This window comes from Betta splendens, chromosome 4 (assembly GCF_900634795.4).
Source record: "Betta splendens chromosome 4, fBetSpl5.4, whole genome shotgun sequence".
In the NCBI taxonomy this organism is placed as follows: Eukaryota; Metazoa; Chordata; class Actinopteri; order Anabantiformes; family Osphronemidae; genus Betta; species Betta splendens.
In genome coordinates, this window is record NC_040884.2 from 1,011,383 (window position 1) to 1,030,346 (window position 18,964).

General features: G+C 47.3%; 1 protein-coding gene across 5 annotated transcripts in view; it reads left to right on the plus strand.

The window, feature by feature from the left end:
- The window catches only part of mast2 (microtubule associated serine/threonine kinase 2), a 79,435-nt gene that overhangs the window by 2,095 nt on the left and 58,376 nt on the right, over positions 1 to 18,964 (plus strand). For 4 of the 5 annotated variants that reach the window (XM_029147415.3, XM_029147416.3, XM_029147417.3 and 1 more), the window contains exons 2-3: positions 14,206 to 14,356; positions 14,872 to 15,056. In XM_029147415.3, the coding sequence (XP_029003248.1) occupies positions 14,206 to 14,356; positions 14,872 to 15,056 (336 nt within the window). Of the gene's footprint in view, positions 1 to 13,738; positions 13,887 to 14,205; positions 14,357 to 14,871; positions 15,057 to 18,964 lie in introns of those variants that run through there. The other variant, XM_029147419.3, reaches the window with a different exon arrangement.

Below are 18,964 nucleotides of genomic sequence, written 5' to 3' on the forward strand. Positions count from 1 at the left end.
GGTTAGTGGTGAATTCTCGTAGTCGTCTTTTTTTCTGCTAGATAAGTCTCCTGATCTTTCTGCGTCATAACAGTATTTGTACTAATGTTTTACAGTGTGATGCCCTTTAAGCTACAGTTACCCCTATTGTTTGGTCAGCTAATTATAGATAATATATAATAATCAGTTTTTTACATCCTGGAATTTGTGGATTCCTCTACTGAGAAACACCTGGAAAAAGAAAAGCGAGCGAGCCAGTAAAACTGAGAAATCAGTGCTCATTTACTGTCATTTTTCTTTTCCTGGCAACCGACTGTCAGCAGCCTGTGTCTGAATGGCTAATGTGGCTAATGGCTGCTGGGATCGTAGCGTCTCCTGAAGAAAACCTTTGTTCTCCAGCAGAACGTTGCAGCTGCTTGTTAGAAACGTCGCCTTCGCTCTCTGGGGCTGTTCCAGTATCGGTCCAGAGCAGCTAATGGAACCGCCGTCCTCCTGGACCTCGTGTTTCTCTGCTCGTCCCTGTTTCTGTTTCGTTACTGTGAGCAGTGAAAGCATTGAAGCCCAACACACAAACATGTCAGACATGTTCCTGCTGTTTATGGCAGCTGTGTGGGCTGAGTTGACCTCAGCAATGGCGTTGTCTGAGTTGTTTTCACATCACGCTCAACGCAAAATGAAAAAGCAGTGAAACTTTCTTTGTTTCCAGCAACGTCTTTGAGGGCTTTTGGTTTCAGTCACTGCCGTGTGTTTTGGTGGCTAACAGCTGTTTTCTTGAGGCTTGGCTTTGTTACTTCCACTTCCCAGTTTATTCTTCTTAGTCAGATCCTGTGCTGTCAGCTCGCTTGTTTAGATGCTGGCAGATTGTGGTAAGGAGGTTATATTTTTTTATACAACCCTGAATCAAACCAAACTCTGGAAGGTAAACAAAAGCTTAATGCACATTTAATTACTAAAATCAGCCTGGTGGTGTCTGCTTTAACCTACATGTGCGGCTCTGAGGTGTCACAGGTTAGTACTACTCGTTTCTAGTCTTCGGTAGTAATGTTGCAGTCAAATGTGAAAGGGTTTAACACCCAGTGTTGCTGGGATAGGTGGATAATCTGGGACAAGGCAGCCCAGGCCAGAGATAGTGTTGTTCCCGTTTAAAGCCCCCAGGAAGGATCAAGACAATTAGGGCAGACTAGAAGTAGAATGAAATCTACAGTGGATTACCAAGGTGCTGTACTGTGGCGCCGTGTCACGCTAATGGGAGGCCTCAACACTAAACTGGAGCAGTGTGGAAATGTCCCACTAAGCCAGAACCCAGCTTGCTGGACGTAAACTGTTGACACTAATTCAGATTGGCTTGTTTTTCACATTGTCCTACTGAAGCATTATAAATAGCCCAAAGCTGCCTCTGTAGGGTTTCACCTTTAAAATAGCACTGTGAGGTGTGCAACAAGAACGTTAGTGAAGTTGTGGATAAAAGACTTGGTTATGCACAAAGTAACAAAGAGCGTCTTTTTGATATTTGAGATCTGGTAAATCAGTTTGACAAACAAAAGGACGAGAAGAGCTGAGCAGAGGATAACGGAGGAGACAGAAAGCGAGATGGCTGGTTTTCTAGTTGGCAGACGTGCAGTTCAGGACCGCAGACTGGCCATATTTCATTCATTTAGCTGGAGGTTATGTGAGCAGCATTCACTGGATGCCAGAGAGTTTCAGGGAACAGGAATGGATGCTGCGGCACGGTGGTGCGGTGGGTAGCACTGTCGCCTCACAGCAAGAAGGTTCTGGGTTCGATTCCCGGAGGCGGACCTCGTGCCTTTCTGTGTGGAGTTTGCACGTTCTCCCCGTGTTTGCGTGGGTTCTCTCCGGGTTCTCCGGCTTCCTCCCACAGTCCAAAGACGTGCATTAGGTTGATTGGCCTCTCTCCATTGCCCGTAGGTGTGAGTGTGTGAGTGAATGGTTGTCTGTCTACGTGTTGCCCTGCGATGGACTGGCGACCCGTCCAGGGTGTACCCTGCCTCTCGCCCGTAGCCAGCTGGGATAGGCTCCAGCACCCCCGTGACCCCGCACTAGGGAGTAAGCGGTTAAGAAAATGGATGGATGGATGGAGGAATGGATGCTGTGCCACCGAGGACGTTCGAGCCTCATCCTCCTCAGCTCACTGTCCCTATCTGGACAGACCCAGTACAGTCTGTGTCCTAGTTCATTATGAAACCCTGTCCCACCAGTCCAACCCCAGGACTGGTTCAGGGCTTGTGCTTTACTTTGAGCCAGTCCTCTGTCTGTCTGACAGAAAACGCGTTTCCAGAAAGCCTCCGTCTTTTTGTTGGTCCAGAACCACAACTGTTTGTGTCTGAGGGATGGGAATGTCACGGCCAATCAGAGCGATTACAGGCTAACAAGGGCTAACACGACTGTCTGGAGCTCTCTTCTTTCCAACAGTAGCCTCAGCTCTTTGCTCTTTCCTCTTCATTAGATCTGTCTCAGGTTAACCATTAGACCTGCTCCCATCCTGCTCCCTGACATGGAAGAGTGACTTCCTTTCCAGTCTTGAAGCAGCTCTGTGCTGCACAGCCTGAAGGTGGATTGATGGGGCCCCGGTGCCTAATCGCAGCCTTGAGGGGCAGTAAACTCCATCACTTGTAAGGTCTCATTAGCCAGAATTATAACCTGGATGAGAGAAGTTATGTTTAGAGCCATTTCCTGACTATGGTGTTGGGGATGAGGAAATGCTTCAAGTCGTGTGCCAGACAACTAGTTTTTCCACTGTTCTATGTCCCCCCGATCACCCCAACCGGTCGAGGCAGATGGCCGCCCACATCCAGTCTGGTTCTGCTGGAGGTTTCTTCCTCGTTCCTCCAGAGGGAGTTTTTCCTCTCTACTGTTGCTGTCAAATTAAATGCTTGCTGTATGTGGGATTTGTTGGGTTTAGTTGTGTGAGGTTTTAAACCTTACTTTGTAAAGTGCCTTGAGATAACTTTGTTGTGATATGGCGCTATATAAAGAAAATTGAATTAAATTGAGCGTGGAGGCTCAGTGGGCAGCGCGATGGCCTGGGAAGCAGGAGGTCGCAGGTTGAAACCCACCAGGGCTCCAGGTGTAAGACACTTCCCACCAGCTCCCCGGCGCCTTGCATGGCAGCTCACTGCTCCCCAGGATGCGTTAAATGCAGAGGACCTGTTTCATTGTTATGTTGTAAGATGTGATAATGACCAATAGGTCAATAGGCCAAAAGTTTTTTTTTTTTTTTTTTTCTTTCTTTCTTTCTTTCTGTCTTTCTTTCTGTCTTTGCCACCATTGTCTCTGTCGCCAACGGTGGCATTTTCTAGAGGCAGCATTTCGCATGCAGCTTCAGATGAAGCTTTGATGTGTTAAATCCCAAAATGAGAGACTAGGCTTCATGAAGACGCTTCATCACTCAGTGCTGCATTACGCCTCTGTGTCAGCCCCCCTCCCCCAGTGAAGCAGCTCAGTGAGCTGTGCCATGTTATTCTCAGCATAGCTTTGCTAAATGCTCTTATTTTCTTTTTCTCTCAAAATAACTATCATTTATTTCTTCAATAATAGAGTTTCCCTCAGTTGAACATGTCATTGCAAATAAAGTTGTGATCTAATGCATTTTGTAACAATAAATATAAAGGTCCGATGTTTTTAATTTGTCATTGTGTTGGTACCTGTGGTCCAAACACAGTGCGTCTCTTGCTTTTTATAACAGTGTCCTGTTCTCTAGACTCCAGTCGATCCAGGATTTCTCTGCTTTGTGATGTCATAAGGGGGCAGCGACCCGGTCCCTCCCCTGTCTCTGACCAACCACTGCTCACATGTTGTTAACGTGTCAGTGAAGTCAGTCTTGTCTACATGAATCATGTCTTTCTAGACACAGGCAGTAAGTCACATGTCAGCCTGAACTCATACCATCACATTCTGGACCCTTGGTGAAACACAAAACAGGGATAAAATATGGTTCAGTAAATCATTTACTGCTTTGCCTATTATGTGATTAACCTGCTTCATACCGAAAGGACCTGAAACAATCATTTTCAGCTGTTCATAATAAGTCTCCACCTCTTTCTCCGTCAGCTGCCATGAAGCTCTCTGCTCCGTAATGAGACCCGGCTCATAACTGGGTTTGTTGCCAACTATAATAATAATAGATTTCTATCATTTGCAGATTTTTATTGTTGCTGCAGCACTAGCTGAGATTAAACTAATAAATATGAAACTATCTGGGACCCAGCACATTTTATGAGCCGCTGGCTCAGTGTTAATGTTAAAACTCACTGTGGTGAACATTTGCATTTGTCGTCATCCTGCTTGTGTATCACATTGAGCGTGTGTGTTGGATTTTCTCGTTTCCCTGCGAGTGTTGAGCGTTTCGTTAGCAGGACAGATAGTGGGACAGCTGCTTGGATAAAAGGACACACTGAATATCCACACACTGCTGCAGTCAGTCAGCCTTTAGCTCTTGTCCTAATATAGTCTAAATAATATATACTATATAAGCTTCTAATGATACAGAGAGCAAAGAGAACACAAATATAAGACCTGAGGTTGATCATAATTCAGTTCACAAAGAGTCTCTTTCAGCGAAGGCCCTGCTTATTTCCATTATGCCACATTCTGCATCCATCAAAGCAGTGTGGCTTTGCAGGGGAGTCCAGGTGTTGGACTGGCTGCAGTCCAGACCTTTAGAGCAAATATGTGGCACTTCACAAATCAAAAGGCTGGCAGCTAGAATGGGACGGCATCCCTCTCCCAAAGCTGCAGCACTGGTGGCGTCACCTTCTCAGGCCAAGAGCTGTGTTGCTGCCATCTAATTCAAAGTGAGCTAATGTTTTTCCATTAAATGTTAAAGTGTGTTTCTTTTGGAACTGGACTTAAATGAGCCTGATCCTAAACAATAGCTGTTGTACTGTCTTCAGTGAGGAAAGAGAAGCAGTTATGAACTTCACCATTGGCCTCATTTTACTTGCCTCAGTCAAATGAGGTCACATCAGCAGCCACAGTCCACAGCACCCAGTGATTAGCAGGTGTTTGTTGCTAGCCTGACTTCCTTCACTGGCTGCCTTTAAGTCCATGACCGTGAGACGGCCTCGCTGTAATCACTGATTATGCACTCACTGCATCCAGCGTGTGTTTGTGTATCTGTGTTGTTGGTGCTGTAGTGGAAACCGGCCCACTCTCACTGGGGTTATTAGTCTGTGGGCTGTGGCCAGTCTGGGAGCTTCCAACACAACATCCTGCTTCCTTGAGTTCAGCTAACTATAGGAGCACAAACATGGGCGGAGGTTCTCAACACACTAGGATGTTCAGTCGAGTTCACACTGATTATCACTGAGTTCATGGCTTCGTTTGTATAAATGTTTGCTTTCTTCCTGTACAGATTTACCAAAGCCGCCACATATTTAGCACATTGTAGAATCTACAGTCACACTAGCGGTTCTTGAGAAAGACTCACTTCAACAAAGATTCACCAGCTTCAGTGTGATCAGAGTCAAACAGCACATTGTGGTGTGGTTTGATGCATGAAGGAGGAAGATGTTCAGTCGCTTTTCTCTGCAAGTTATTCAGATACCAATGAAATCCTCGGTGCGCACCTCATTATCGACACAAACCTTGTGCCTTCGCATTAGTTTTTCATTCTGGGCTCTTGCACTTTACACCCACGTGACTCAGGCACACCTGGAATTAAGGCACTGACGTTTTTAATCCTCGGAGCAGTAGGAGGATGGAGAGGGTTCATTAAGTGGAGCTGCGCTGCATGCTAAGGCCTGTTTCTGACACGCCGCAGTGTTGGAGGTGAAAGGGCTCATGGTGAGGGTACAGACTGGTTCAAACACCGGGCTGCATGTTGGATCATTGATTTACTGGGTCGTTCTAAAAGCATTACCTCCAGCTGTAGCTGAGAAAAGGGGCTGTGATCGAACAGGAAGTCGTTGTTCTTGCTGTGTTCTTGTCAGACTGAATGAGTGACATCATCACATCCTATCTGTTTAGACTCTGTTGCTGCTCAGGAAGACTCGTCAGGGCTCAAACTGGTGCAGCTTGCTTTCTCTTCCTGCAACACGCACGCACACAGTCGCACAAAACAATGGGTTTTTACCCACACACCCAGGAGTGGAGCAGGCGGTGTTGAACCCGAGCCCAGGGCGTGGGTTTGGCAACGCTCCTGATGCTCCGCTGGCATTTTACTGTCGAAATGGGGGTGTGCAGGTGTTTGTGGCGTCAGATCAGGCTCTGTACCAGCAGATGGGACACCTGATCAACGTCTGTTGAAGGAAGCGCTGGGTCAGTGTGTGGATGTCAGGTGAACATCCGTGTCTCAGTTCAATAATTAGTGAAAATCCACGGGGAAAATCAGGAACTGAAGAAGCAGCTGTTTTGTGCTAATTAGGACCAGATTTATTCCTTCTAAATGTTCCAACAAGTATTTTCCTTTGTCCCTTCAGTGCTTCAGACTATAGCAACCATAGAAAATAGAATAAACCTTTACAATATGCCGTCATACGAAGCAGAGGAAGAGATGGAAGCTCCACTCACTCAGCGTGTTGTATGAGGCCGCAGCGACCGCATCCATCAGGCTCTCGCTTCCTTTGAAACACTGTCCTCTTTTTCCTCACGTCTCACTCTGTTTGAATGTTGTTACATTTTTATTGGCCACAACACGTTTCCTCATCCTTAAAATAACCTTAGTCATGTGCTGCGTCACGTCAGTGTACTGGAAAGTCCCTTTGGGAGAATTCTAGATCGTTTTATACCCTGACAGCAGCGGTTTTCAACGTTGTACCAAATGCCTGCATGTTAATGTTTGTATTTGGGCCGCTCTTCATCATTGTGTTGGCTCCTCCTCCTCCTCGACAGTCGCTCCTCTTCCTTCTCTCTGTCTCTGTTTTTCCCTCTGTTTATCCTGAGTCAAGCAGAGCTCTTGGGGCTCTAGGCGTGTTCCTACTTTGTCACAGTGGGCTGTGATTACATTTAAACGTAAACCACACTATTTCATAATAGAAAGGTGGTTGAAGGTTTGGTTACACTGAGGATTCCAGCATTTATGATTTCATGACTAGAGTGCACAAACAAGAAGCATAGAAGATGGATGTTGAGATAGCTTTTTCCTATTAGTTCTCATGGTCATGTAAGAATATAAATGTTTCTTTTAATAAAAAGTAGTTTATCTGTTTTTGTTTTACAAAATCTAATGAAATCACTTTAATCTCAAATGAAAACAGCTGGATCCAGTGTACGGTGGATGAATCCATTTCCCAAAATAGCAGCTGTTAGATGTTGGTAGAGTCAGTTTCCAGTGAATGTTTTACCTCCTGTCAATATTTTTGTGAAATGCTGGTGAGGGTAAAATATTCATACTTTTAAGTATATTTCCTTGAGGCTATCGAGCAAAACGTGTGCTTCTTGTCCAGTCTGAAACACAGACTGTGGTGTGTCTTCAGGACCTCGGCTGGTGTGGGTGCTTGTTGGGCTTTGACAGACAGCCGGGTGGGTTAACCACCAAAGCAGGACCCCAGGGGACGGTGAAGCACGCTGGCTGTGGACGGCGTTGCTCCAGAGCAAAGTAATGACAGAGAATGATGGAGATCGAGTCTAATCCAGGAACCTTTATGAAGCCACTGTTGTTCCTTCGAGCATGATGGTCAAAACATGGAAGGAGCGTGAGCCACCAGCTAAACTGTTCTTCACTGTGCATCTGACATGGAAGGAAGAAATGTTGATTTGAGGGATTTTCTTGATTTATTAAAAGTGCACCTTTAACTTTTACTACAAGCTCTCTGTTATTGGGATTCAGATTTAGCCAAATGCCAAGTCTGGGGAGTGATCCGAAAAAAACAGGCCTACATTTATTAGTATTACGTGAAGGGATCTGCTGCGATATAAAGCAGCTTTGGAGTGTGTTCAGCGTCTTTGCCAGTTGAAATCCTGCCTTTATGTGGAACAGAAAGCTTATCGAGGACACGGCTCTGGGCCATAGAAGCACCCTGTGCCCCAGTTGAGCTGCTTTGTAATACTAAGCAGACAAATTGCATCATAAATAGGAAGCAGCACTGTGTTTATGTGAACCAGAGTGGAGCTGTGAAAATCCAATTTGCTGGTTCCTGAAACTCTAAACAGAGAGCTCCTGAGGGGCACGGTGTCTGCAAGCGGCACAGGCTTTTGGGCAGCGTTGCCTCTGTGTAGGGGGCCATTTCCCTGCCCTGCACCAGCTGCTGGTGTGTGTGTGTGTGTGTGTGTGTGTGTGTGTGTGTGTGTGTGTGTGTGTGTGTGTGTGTGTGTGTGTGTGTGTGTGTGTGTGTGTGTGTGTGCGTGTGTGTGTTAATGTCAACACGGAGCTTCAGATCAGACAGAAACTGTCACTTGCTCTTTAATTGAGAACAAAATGTCCTTAAATAAAATTCAAATGTGAGAAGATTGAGTTGGATCTCAAACTGCAGCTGTAAATAAGGTGAACTCGTATCGAAGCTACAATTTACTGAGTTTTAGAACCAAGACCGTCTCCAGCTACAGACACAGTATAATAATAATAATAATCCAAGTAATGGACTCTTTCATTTAGCCTCAGTCCACCTTAGAGTGTGTGTGTGTGTGTGTGTGTGTGTGTGTGTGTGTGTGTGTGTGTGTGTGTGTGTGTGTGTGTGTGTGTGTGTGTGTGTGTGTGTGTGTGTGTGTGTGTGTGTGTGTGTGTGTGTGTGTGTGTGTGTGTGTGTGTGTGTGTGTGTCCTTAATGCTTTATTCAACACTTCATGGCATATTCATGAGCGGCTGCAGCTTTTTATGACTCTAACAGAATAATGGGGAGATTTTATGCAGATTTTATGCTGATCATTCTCTGGTTAATCACGAAACGCCTGTTTTCTTCTGGCAGCTGTTCTTCATGTCTAACATAATTAAGCATTTACTAAACAAGTATTAATTACTACTGCTACTTTATAACTCAGGTTTCAGCTAATATCTGATTTAGTTCTACCTTATGCAGCTTTATTATGGTTTGCACGTCTGTGTGGAGATGCTCGGACTCGGTCCTAGTCCGTGACGCACCGGATCCTCACATCTGTGGCCTATTAATTCTGTGTAAACCTCCGCTCGAGGCATCAGGGAACGGTTTCATTGCATCCACATAACCCTTCTCAGTTTATTCCAGTTGTCATCACTGGACCCAGATCCTCGTCCTACAAACTAATTTATGAAGCTAAAAGGACTTTTAGCTTTTCTCAGCTGGATATTTATTCATGAACTAGCTATCAACAATACGTTTGTCTTCACGTCCAGCCTTTGACCGTTGTTCACAAACAGACTCCTCATTTCTGTCTCTTCACTTCTGCATCTGCTTCCAAATCCTTTTTCTTTAATAAAGAGATCCTCAGCAACCGTGTTATGTGGCCTGTGGGTGATTTACCTCCGGCCCCTGTGGGACTGTGTTGGCCGGTGAAGGTCAGCTCACGCTGGGAGAGGGGGCGTTAAAGGAGACGGACTGGAGCTGCCTGCTGAGTCTGACCTCATAATAACACATACCTCATTCCTTTTCTCTCGTTTTTCTGTTTGGATTCTCTGTTAATCCACTGATTTGCTGTAGCTTGGTGCAGTTGTTGGAGCTCTGGACTAATTCTGATGGGAATGAACTAATTTATGTGAGGTGAAACGTCCAGCTGAGACTGTGGGTAGTTTGTGTCTCTGTTCTCTGGCTGTTGATGTGTGATCTGAGGCTTCACGACTTTCATCCACATGGACACATTTCTCCTTTCCTTTCTCTCCTTTCTCCACTCCTTGAGACAAGCTACTAAAGCATCTGGTGTTAGCAGGGAAGGTAGAATGAGAATTCAAATGAGTCCTGATCCTCCACAGCTGCTGAAAGTTTTTGTTGGTGCCTAATAGAAGGTAGATGGGCTGTAGCACTCGTGTGTCTGTGGACTGTGGGAAGACCAAGTGTAGAAGTGAGCTGATGGCGGCGGCCCTTCTGAGCGTCTCTTATCTCGGTCAGCCTTGCTCTGGTGCAGAGCGGCCGTGGGTGGATCTCTGCTTATCTTAATATTTGTTGTTTCAAATGTTACTGTAGCCGGTGCCATTTTGCTGCTGCGCACTAAAGCCTCTTAGGCTTTAGTGCCTCAGTAGATCCTTGGAGGTGGTTAAGTACTGTAGCTCTCACAGCGCATAGAGCTGCTGAAATGGTGCCTTCAACCTACTTGCAGTATAAAGATGACCTTCCTACGTGCCATGAAGACAAACAGCTTATCTGTAGTAAGAAAGGAGATGCTCAGCTGGACGTCAGCTACGTTTGGGTCCGTCCCCCTGAAAGCGACTGATGACGCTGTGGCAAAGATCAATTAACAATAATATTAATTTCTGTAATTAGTCTAAAGTAGCAAAAATGTGAAGTATTAAGTACTACAAGCTTAGTACTTGACTTTTGCAATAAAGCCAACTTACAGGATGTTTTGAGTGTTGGCTTCTGGCTGAGTTGACTAAAGCTCCAATAGATCAAGGTGCAAAGTGAAACATTTATGCCAAGGGATCTATTACCCTGAACTTACTGACAGACACAGATCTCCTGTGATATTTGTGCTATTTACTCGGCTCCACTGGATTAAAGGGTTATGCTTCATTTCCCACAACGTTATGGCGCCATATTAAGCATCTCCTTTGCTGCCCCACATCTGCTTTACCCCCCATACAAGACTTCATGTCAGCATTTGTATTCACTCAAAGACCAATGTGAACGTGAGCGTTGACCCAAGTGCTCGAGGCAGACGAGTCGCCTTGTTTCATTTAGGGGAGTTTGTCCTCTGAGCGTGGTTCTTGTTCAGTGGGGAACTGTTGGGTTTTCCATTCTAATTCTTAACTTTGCAGTGGGACGTGCCTTGATATGAGCCGCTGTGTTAACAAACTGAGCTGAAGTGCTTGGTGTGAGGTGAGGGTGTGGTGCGCCTGTAGGGTGAGTCATTTGGCCAGTTGTGTATGTTGAACTAGAAGCCATCGCTGTGTTGGTGTGGTTGCCAGTAGAGACAGGAGATGCTCTTCCTCTGCACAGGGCATAACCTCACTGTTACAAACAAAGCAGAGAGCAGAGGGTGCGTTTTATTTCATGGCAGTGCGTCTGAAGTCTGTCATGTACACGTTGGAAGCAACTTTGGGCCACTGTAAATGTTGCTGGGAGGTTGCTTGTGGTGGCGTTAACACGCTGGGAGCCAAGTGCTTTTCTCAGACACACTTGAACTGACTTGTGGTGGTGGTTCTTCCTGTCAGGACTCAAATGAGAATTGCAGCGAGCTCAGCCTGCTGGAGAACGTGGCGTGGAGTTGTGAGCGACGCTGTGGGTTTCTTTGGGTTGTTGTTTGTGAAACCTCCGCTGAGGATAGGGACCACTTCCCTGCGTCGCCTCGCTCCTCCTTACTTTTCCTGCAGCTCTCAACAGCTTGCTGCTTTTCTTTCTCTTCCTGTCGCTTCTCGTCATTCTTCTGGCTCCCACAGCACCTTGTTCCAACTTAAGACAGCTGGAGCACATCAGCACACGTATCAAAACCTTAGTACTGTCATACTGACTCAGCACTTTAGCCTCTGCTCACACGAACAGGCTGCAGGTATGATGCAATGCAGTCCTGCTTAGACATATGTGATTAATCTCATGATGCAGGTCTGTTAAGGAGTTCCTCTCCAGCGGTGCTTGTGTTCTGACTTGTATCTGACTCTACAGTGTCTAGTGACTTTCTTTGTTTAGCCCTGTGATGTGATTCTTTCATGTATTCCTTTAAGATTTGAGCGCTTTAGCTGAACTTGGGTGCATCTTTGTTCCAGTCGACATCAGTTTGCTCTGGTCTGTTATTAGCAGGATTTTATGACCTGGCATCAGCGACTGATGATTTCCTTTGGGAGAGACGTACAGGCGATGTGCAAGTGATGGACAAGTGATGGACACGAGGACCGTTTTACATTTACTGCCTGGTAATGAAAGATGTGCAACATCAGTTCAGTATATTAAACCTCTGCACAGCAAAGACCATAACACTGCAGGTCATACACGCTTAGGCGATCACCCCTAAACAAACTTTAAAGCAGAAGGAGCTTTAGGTTTGTCGAGTGGCTGGACTTTCTTTAACTCGCCGCTGCATCGGCTCCTAAGTTCCTCCGCCAGGCAGAACGTCATCGGGTCCAGACTCAAACATGCATTCCTGTGCATAGGATGGCTTTTTTCCTGTGCAGAGAGGAAAAACAGACGCACGGAGGTAAAGGCTGTTTTCATCATGCAGTGTGAGATTGCTGAGACATTACACATGCCTTCAGAGGCCTGAAGAACAGACTGATGGTTCCCAGAGCAGCAGCTCTCACCACTGTGCAAATCAAGTTTGACTCATTCAGTGCACATCATGTGCTGCCTTTGTTTGGAGCCCAGATCTGAAAACGGACTCAAAATCAAACCCAGAGGAAAAACAAACGGATGAGGAAGTAGAGGATTCATTTAGTGGAATTACACTTTGAGTTATAATATGTCAAACGCTCTTTGTTGCTTATGCTCATGATGTTAGGACGTCAAACCAGCACAGAGTCTGATCAAGCCTCATGTTTAATCCTTGCTTCCCAGAATGGCATTTTTAGTCAGACAGGAGCTAAACAAGCACTGGTGAGTCTGTATACTTTGACCTTAGCACCATGTCGTGTGAGGAGCCAGAGGGGAGGAAGGACACGAAGCTTATGTAAACGCGGTTTTACTTCCCTGTGGGCGTGAGCATGTGGTCACTGACTGTTGTCTGCTTTGACACTTGTTTTGCTTAACTGACGTTTTCTCTGATTCTTTGATTGATTCTTTGTAAGAGATGATGTTTTGTCAGAGGATTCTTTGCTCACAGCCTGGGTTACATTTATTTCCAATAAATGGTTTGCAAGGCCGGGGCGGCACGGTGGTGCAGCGAGAAGGGCCTGGGTTCGCTACCCGGGGCGGACGGGGTGTCTTTCTGTGTTTGCATGTTCTCCTGGTGTTTGTCTGTGTGTGTGATGGACTGGCGACCTGTCCTGGGTGTACCCGCCTGCTCAAGGACAGCTGGGATGAGCTCCAGCACCACCCACGACCCCGCATGCGGATGGTTTGCAAGGCCAAGCGCGAGAAGCTGACAGCTGAAAAGCTACAATCCCAGAGCGCACAGCATCTTAGATGGGTGATGTTATGCATAGCAGCACATTGTGAAACAGTGATGTCAGCTGATGCTTCTGTGACGTGCAGATGTTGTAGGTTCAGCGCTTCCATGTAAAATCAACTCCTGTACTGAAACCTGTAAGCTGCAGCTGATGACTGAGCGCGGTGTGGATTCACGCTGAAGGACATGGGTGGTATCTGTCATAGGTTTCAATGTTGGTATGCTTCATGCACACTTGGTTACATGAGCCACCCAAGCCGTGTGTGTTCACCCTCTCCTTCAGTCTCCACATCATTATCATCCCATGTCCAGCTGTCCATCACCAGATGGACGTAGATGATGTGACACAGGTGAAGCGGCACAGACCCATTAGCTTGATGCAGTAGCAGAGTGGCGCGGCTCATTAGCTGCAGGTAATGGGAGACGGATGCACACGCCTGTTTATGGATGTGAGCAGTGTTGAAGCTGTTGTAAAGGGGAGAGGCTGTGTCTGGTTTTCCTGGCGAGGAGGAACGGAAGCTTTCACTACATCAGCAGCAATTTGGGACTCTGTGTGTCCAGATGTCTCTGTAAAAGTCTCGTCAGAGTGGAGATCGGAGCCCAGGCTATGCCTGTTGCCATGGCAACAGTGTTTTCAAAATCGCTTCAGCCACTTGCATGCAGGCAGCGTGTGTTGGATGTGCTGTACTTTCACAGCTTGGGTCCAGAGGAGCCTTTCTTTCGTCTGGTTCCATCCTCCGTTCTGAGACCCTGCTTCGCTTTGTCTACTGATGAATGAGGATGCCCAGGGTACAGTTTTACTTTAAATGTACTGAGCATTTCATAGAAACAGTAGATACACATTTCCTTTTTTATCCAAATGACCTACAATCTAAGACCAAATGCTTTTCAGCTTAGATGAAGCTCAGCAACCAGCAAATCATCAAGTCACGTCAGCCTTGTTTTGACAGCAAGACAACAAGAGGCCGCGTTATTATAGCTGATGCAGAAAATGCTGAGTCATGCTAGGTGTGTGTACCTGCAGCATGTTGAGGGCTTATTGCTTGGTCTAATAAATCTGTGCTTTGACAGCTGTTGGTTAATGAACTTTCCTGTTTTGCGTCTCCAGAGGGAGTTTGCAGCACCCCCTCCCCTCCTCTTCAGGAAGCTGAGCAACCCTGACCTGTCGCCTGCAGCAGCAACCGCCACTAAATCCAAACTTCACCGTCAGCTCAGCCAGGATGAGAGCCGGGTCCGACGCAGCAGCACGGCCATGACGGGTAACACTCACACTGCTCCAGACGGGGTTGGTCATTGTGGAAGCTGTGGTCTGTGGGGGAAATTTACATTGTGATAAAACAGAAAGCCTCCATCCTTCAACCAGTTGCAGTGAAGTGTGTGTGTGTGAACGAAGCTCCCTCATGGCTGCGGCATCCCTGCTGCAGAATACACCTGGACCTCATGATGTGCCGAGGAGTCTCTTCAGTGTGAAACATACACTCTTAAAGCACATGTAGGATCCATTTATGCACAGTTTGAGCTCGTCCATGTTCTTAATCCTGCTACAAACTGCCTCATCTGTAATCTACAAGATGAAAGTTCCATCACAGATTAACTTCCATGTGTCACCAAGCTCAGGTCATGTGAGCGTATTAATCCCAGTTGGTCAGACTTCCACATGGGCGCGTTAGGTCTTTGTGTTTAAGGAGCCAGCTGTGGAATCCTCCACACTGACTTGTTGCGGTGTCTGACAGTCCTCTGTATTGAATCCATCTCCTCCTCTCTGTGTCCCCAGGCAAACAGCTGCTGCCTCTGTCCAGCAGTCTGCATGCCGGGGTGAGTCAGCTGGGCTGGCAGGGGCCCCCCGGAGGTTTTGGAGGTCCAGGGGCCGTCGGAGGAGCGTCTACAGGAGGAGATAACAACCTCGTCCGCATGAGGAGCCAGGCCCTGGGGCAGTCTGCTCCATCGCTCACAGGACTGGTCAGTAACTTCTCATGCACACACACGTTTTGACAGATGCTGGGAGCAGGAACCCGAGTAGTAAGGGTTTGTGTGTGTTATGCGTCCAGGTGAAGGACTACACGGTGCAGGACTCCTTCTGCAGTGTGTGCTCCTCTCTGACGCCTGCTGGTTGTGGACGTGATTACACTGGGTCACAGTTGTCTTCTCCAGTGGATCTAAGCTAATTTTCTGTCAGAACTCTGCTGCCCCTTGGGTTAATATTTGATTTCTTTGTGCTTGTTTTATAAAATAGTTTCTTCACATATTCAACAGTCTCATTTTAAGAAGCTGTGTTTGCTTCTTGAATGACTGAATGATTCCCTAGACATTTAGTGACTGTATGTGTCACTGAAAATGAGGCATTAAACCAGTTTGCTTTTTTCTGTCTGTACTGGGCTCTATGGGTTCTATAAGAGTTTGTCTTCTGCTGCGTCAATGAGTCTCTGACACTGTAAGACAGAGGGACCGACACTCATCAGTAGCCTTTTAAAACCTTCAAGTCCAGGGCGGAGCTCACTGATCAGCGATGTGGACGAGAGCCGCCAGCAGATGGCAGCAGTGTTTAATGTGGTGCTGGGCGTATTCATTTATGCGTTACAGAGTGAGGCGGTTGAGGCGTCCCGCGGCGCTTCTGGGTGCGTCTGCCAGCTAATAAAAAAAATCACACGTTTGGAAACGTGCAGCTCATGAAGTCTGTTCGTGCTGCGCCAGGATAAATATACATTCATGAATGTGTCTGTGGTCACGCTGGTTAAAGGACTGTGGTGAGAGTTGGACAAACCAAACCGCTCCATTAAGCTAAAATGAATAGTGTTGGTTGTTTAATTTAGCTAGTTTCAATGACCTTAATGCCTCCCTGTTTCTTGGCAGGCGCTCTCCTTAGAGCTTCACTCTCTCATTCTGCCTCTTAGTGAATCACGGTTGTATCCTGCCTTGTTCCTGGTGTCAGGGTTTTTATTAGGAGGCTTAAAGCAGCGTCTTTCGCTCTGAGCTGACTTACATTAGTGTTCAGCTACATGCAGCACACCTGAGCCCTGCCGGACAGAAGCCCACAGATTTAGGTGTGGTGTGCTTTCATTTTACCATCACATCTGCCCCAGTGATGGAGACCTGTACCGTTACATTACACCAACAGATTCACTGGTGAAGTGCTAGAATGTTGAAGCCTGTGTGTTTAGCTTCTATACTCACTAATAATCAGATATTAACTGGTCTTTGTAGATGTGTGTGTCTTAAATGCAGCTGCAGGGAATGCTGGCTTTAGGGAAAGAACTTCTCCCCGTGGTGTTGAGAATTAAGAGGCCACCGACGTCTTGAGCGTGTATGCTTGTGTGTGTATGTTTGTGTTTGTGCGCATTTGTGTGTGTGCGTGTGTGCGCACGCTGTTCACACGTGTGTTGTATTATGAAGTGAAATGCGTGGAGCTCGTAGCGTGCGTGTGTGCAGGAAACATTTGTGGGCGACCAGATGGTGTTTACCTCTGGACTAATGGACGAGGGCTGCTGCTTCTTCGCCCTCTGACACACTTCTGTCTAAGTGCATGTGTGTATTTGTGTTTCTGTTATCGTGCTCTAAGAGCTCAGCACCTGGACGCTGTGTGGACACACAGTAACTGCCAATTAAAGGACAGGATGCGTTTGTGTGCAGTGTCTCTTTGTGAGCCCGCTTCTTTCACGGAGCAGCTTCATTGAGTGAAGAGGTGAAACTTAGCAGTCTCAGATTAGCATATTATTAGCATTTGCTTTGGCTCGGCTGGAAGGAGAAAAGAGGCTGAACATGAAAGCGGCCTGAGCTTTCCCAGTTGGATGGTGATTATTACACACAGGGAGGGAGCAGGTACATAGGTAGGAAGCACGTAGAGTTTAGCACATGCATTAGCGCTAGTGTAGCTTAGCTTATTTGGACAGTTATTGCTTCCTCCATTACAGACCAACACACTGCTGTGCTGCGTCCAGTCATCATGTGCATGTCAGACCTGCAGTGTGGCCGTTCTTTGTGCCGTAGGTGACCTCACCCTTCACGCGGCTGCCGTAGAACAGCTGGGGAACAGGCTCACACAGCCTCCTCTTACATATACATGAGCCTGATGAATAATTTGTGCTCTTACCTGTTTTCTTCTGCTGTGACCAGATCGCCTGCCTTGTCTCTGCTGGGAAGCGGCACCGTTTGGGTCGGTACCGCGTGTTCACAGATGAAGGTTCTTCTTCCTCGGTGGTGATAACTGTGTAGCTGTGCTCTGCTGTGCTTCCTCCATAGGCCCAAATGAAGCCTGTGCTTCGTGTTCACGCTGAACCTGTGAGAAGCAGCGGCGTCAGGGCCGTGAACGGTGACGAGTCACGTGATCAGACAGAGCAGTGCTTGTCTGCTCAGCACCGTAACCTTCACGCGTCTTCCTCTGGCTGCAGGCTGTCAGTCGTCTTTGTTGTCAGCGTGATTTACAGCTGAAGGAGGAACGTTCCATTTCGGGTTTGACCCAACACATACCTGTCACACAGTTCCCAACTTTTGATTTAGCACAAAGCCTCACGTTGAAACTCTGCTCGACTCCATGGTTGTAATGAAGTGTCATTTAACCAGAGCACAGCTGCTGTTCCTCCGTCCTTCACGCTCACATTAATGTGGAGATGTCGAAGACATCAAGTCGTGAAACAGAACCAGCACTGATGTGACATTTGATCTGTTCCGCTCTTTATAATCCGCTTGGTTGTGAAGCAGGACTCTTTTCACCAGACGTTGGGAATTCAGTGACCTGATGCTGGCACGTGTCGTTTTTTTCCGTTTCCGTGAAGTGAACCTTCTGTCTCTGCGCCACTGCTGCTGTTTTATTCCTTTTTATTTGGGCTCCATCATCTCCAGTTCCACCTTCATGTCTTTCTCCCTCCTTCCTCTCTGCTTTCATCATTCGATCCTCTTTAAGTTGATGAGGCTTAGGCTTAGGAGGAGTCAGTCGCGTTAGTGGGAGAATGTGTGATCTTGAGACGGGCTGGCAGGCGAACGGGAGCCGAGGTCCAGGTGGGAGATGTCCGGCTCCACCCGGCTCCACCCGGCTCCACCCGGCTCCACCCGGCTCCACCCGGCTCCACTCGGCTCCACTCGGCTCCACCCGGCTCCACCCGGCTCCACCCGGCTCCACCCGGCTCCACCCGGCTCCACCTTCACGCATGAAACAAGGAGTCACAGGAAGCTTATCTGTGACAGATGATGAACACTTGAATGCCTCATCAGAGCTGGAGCTGACCTCATGGTCAGCACATGGGGCGGGTGGTTATTCATTTAAATGTTTGTCTCATCGTTATCATGGAGCATGTAAACATTGAAGAGGGTTAGGGCGTCCTGGCCACAGAGATGCTCTGACACAGTCATCGCCAGCTGATGCGTCGCTCTGATTAGTAGATGCGTTACGTGTGTTCAGTCTGACACTTATGGACGGGGGTTGTGGTCTGGGCTCTTTGGCTCAGGACTGTTGCTGCATGTGGCTCCCCTCTGTCCCACCTCACCCTTCCTATCTCAGCTGTGTTGAGTGAAGCGGCCTGCTTTCACTGTTGAATGGGTGAACTGATGCTACGCTCAGCTACTACACACGGCTGAGACCAGACGTCGTGTGAGGACAGTGAAGGTGTCTGCTGCTGAACAGGTTCCTGCGTGTGAGCAGGTTTTGCTCTGTTTGTGTCAGATGAAGGGCAGAGAGGAAGCCGCTGCGGTTACAGCTTTGATTACTCATCTCACATCTCGGTATACAAGCGATTTGACAACTCCAGCCAAGCATCCCACAATGAGATGGAAAATATTATGCAGAGCGAGGGATGGAGGGGAAAAGAGCAAGGCTGTGATGGGCTGAATAAATAAATGGAGCCACCGTGAAGCAGGAAAACTTACAGGAGGAGGAG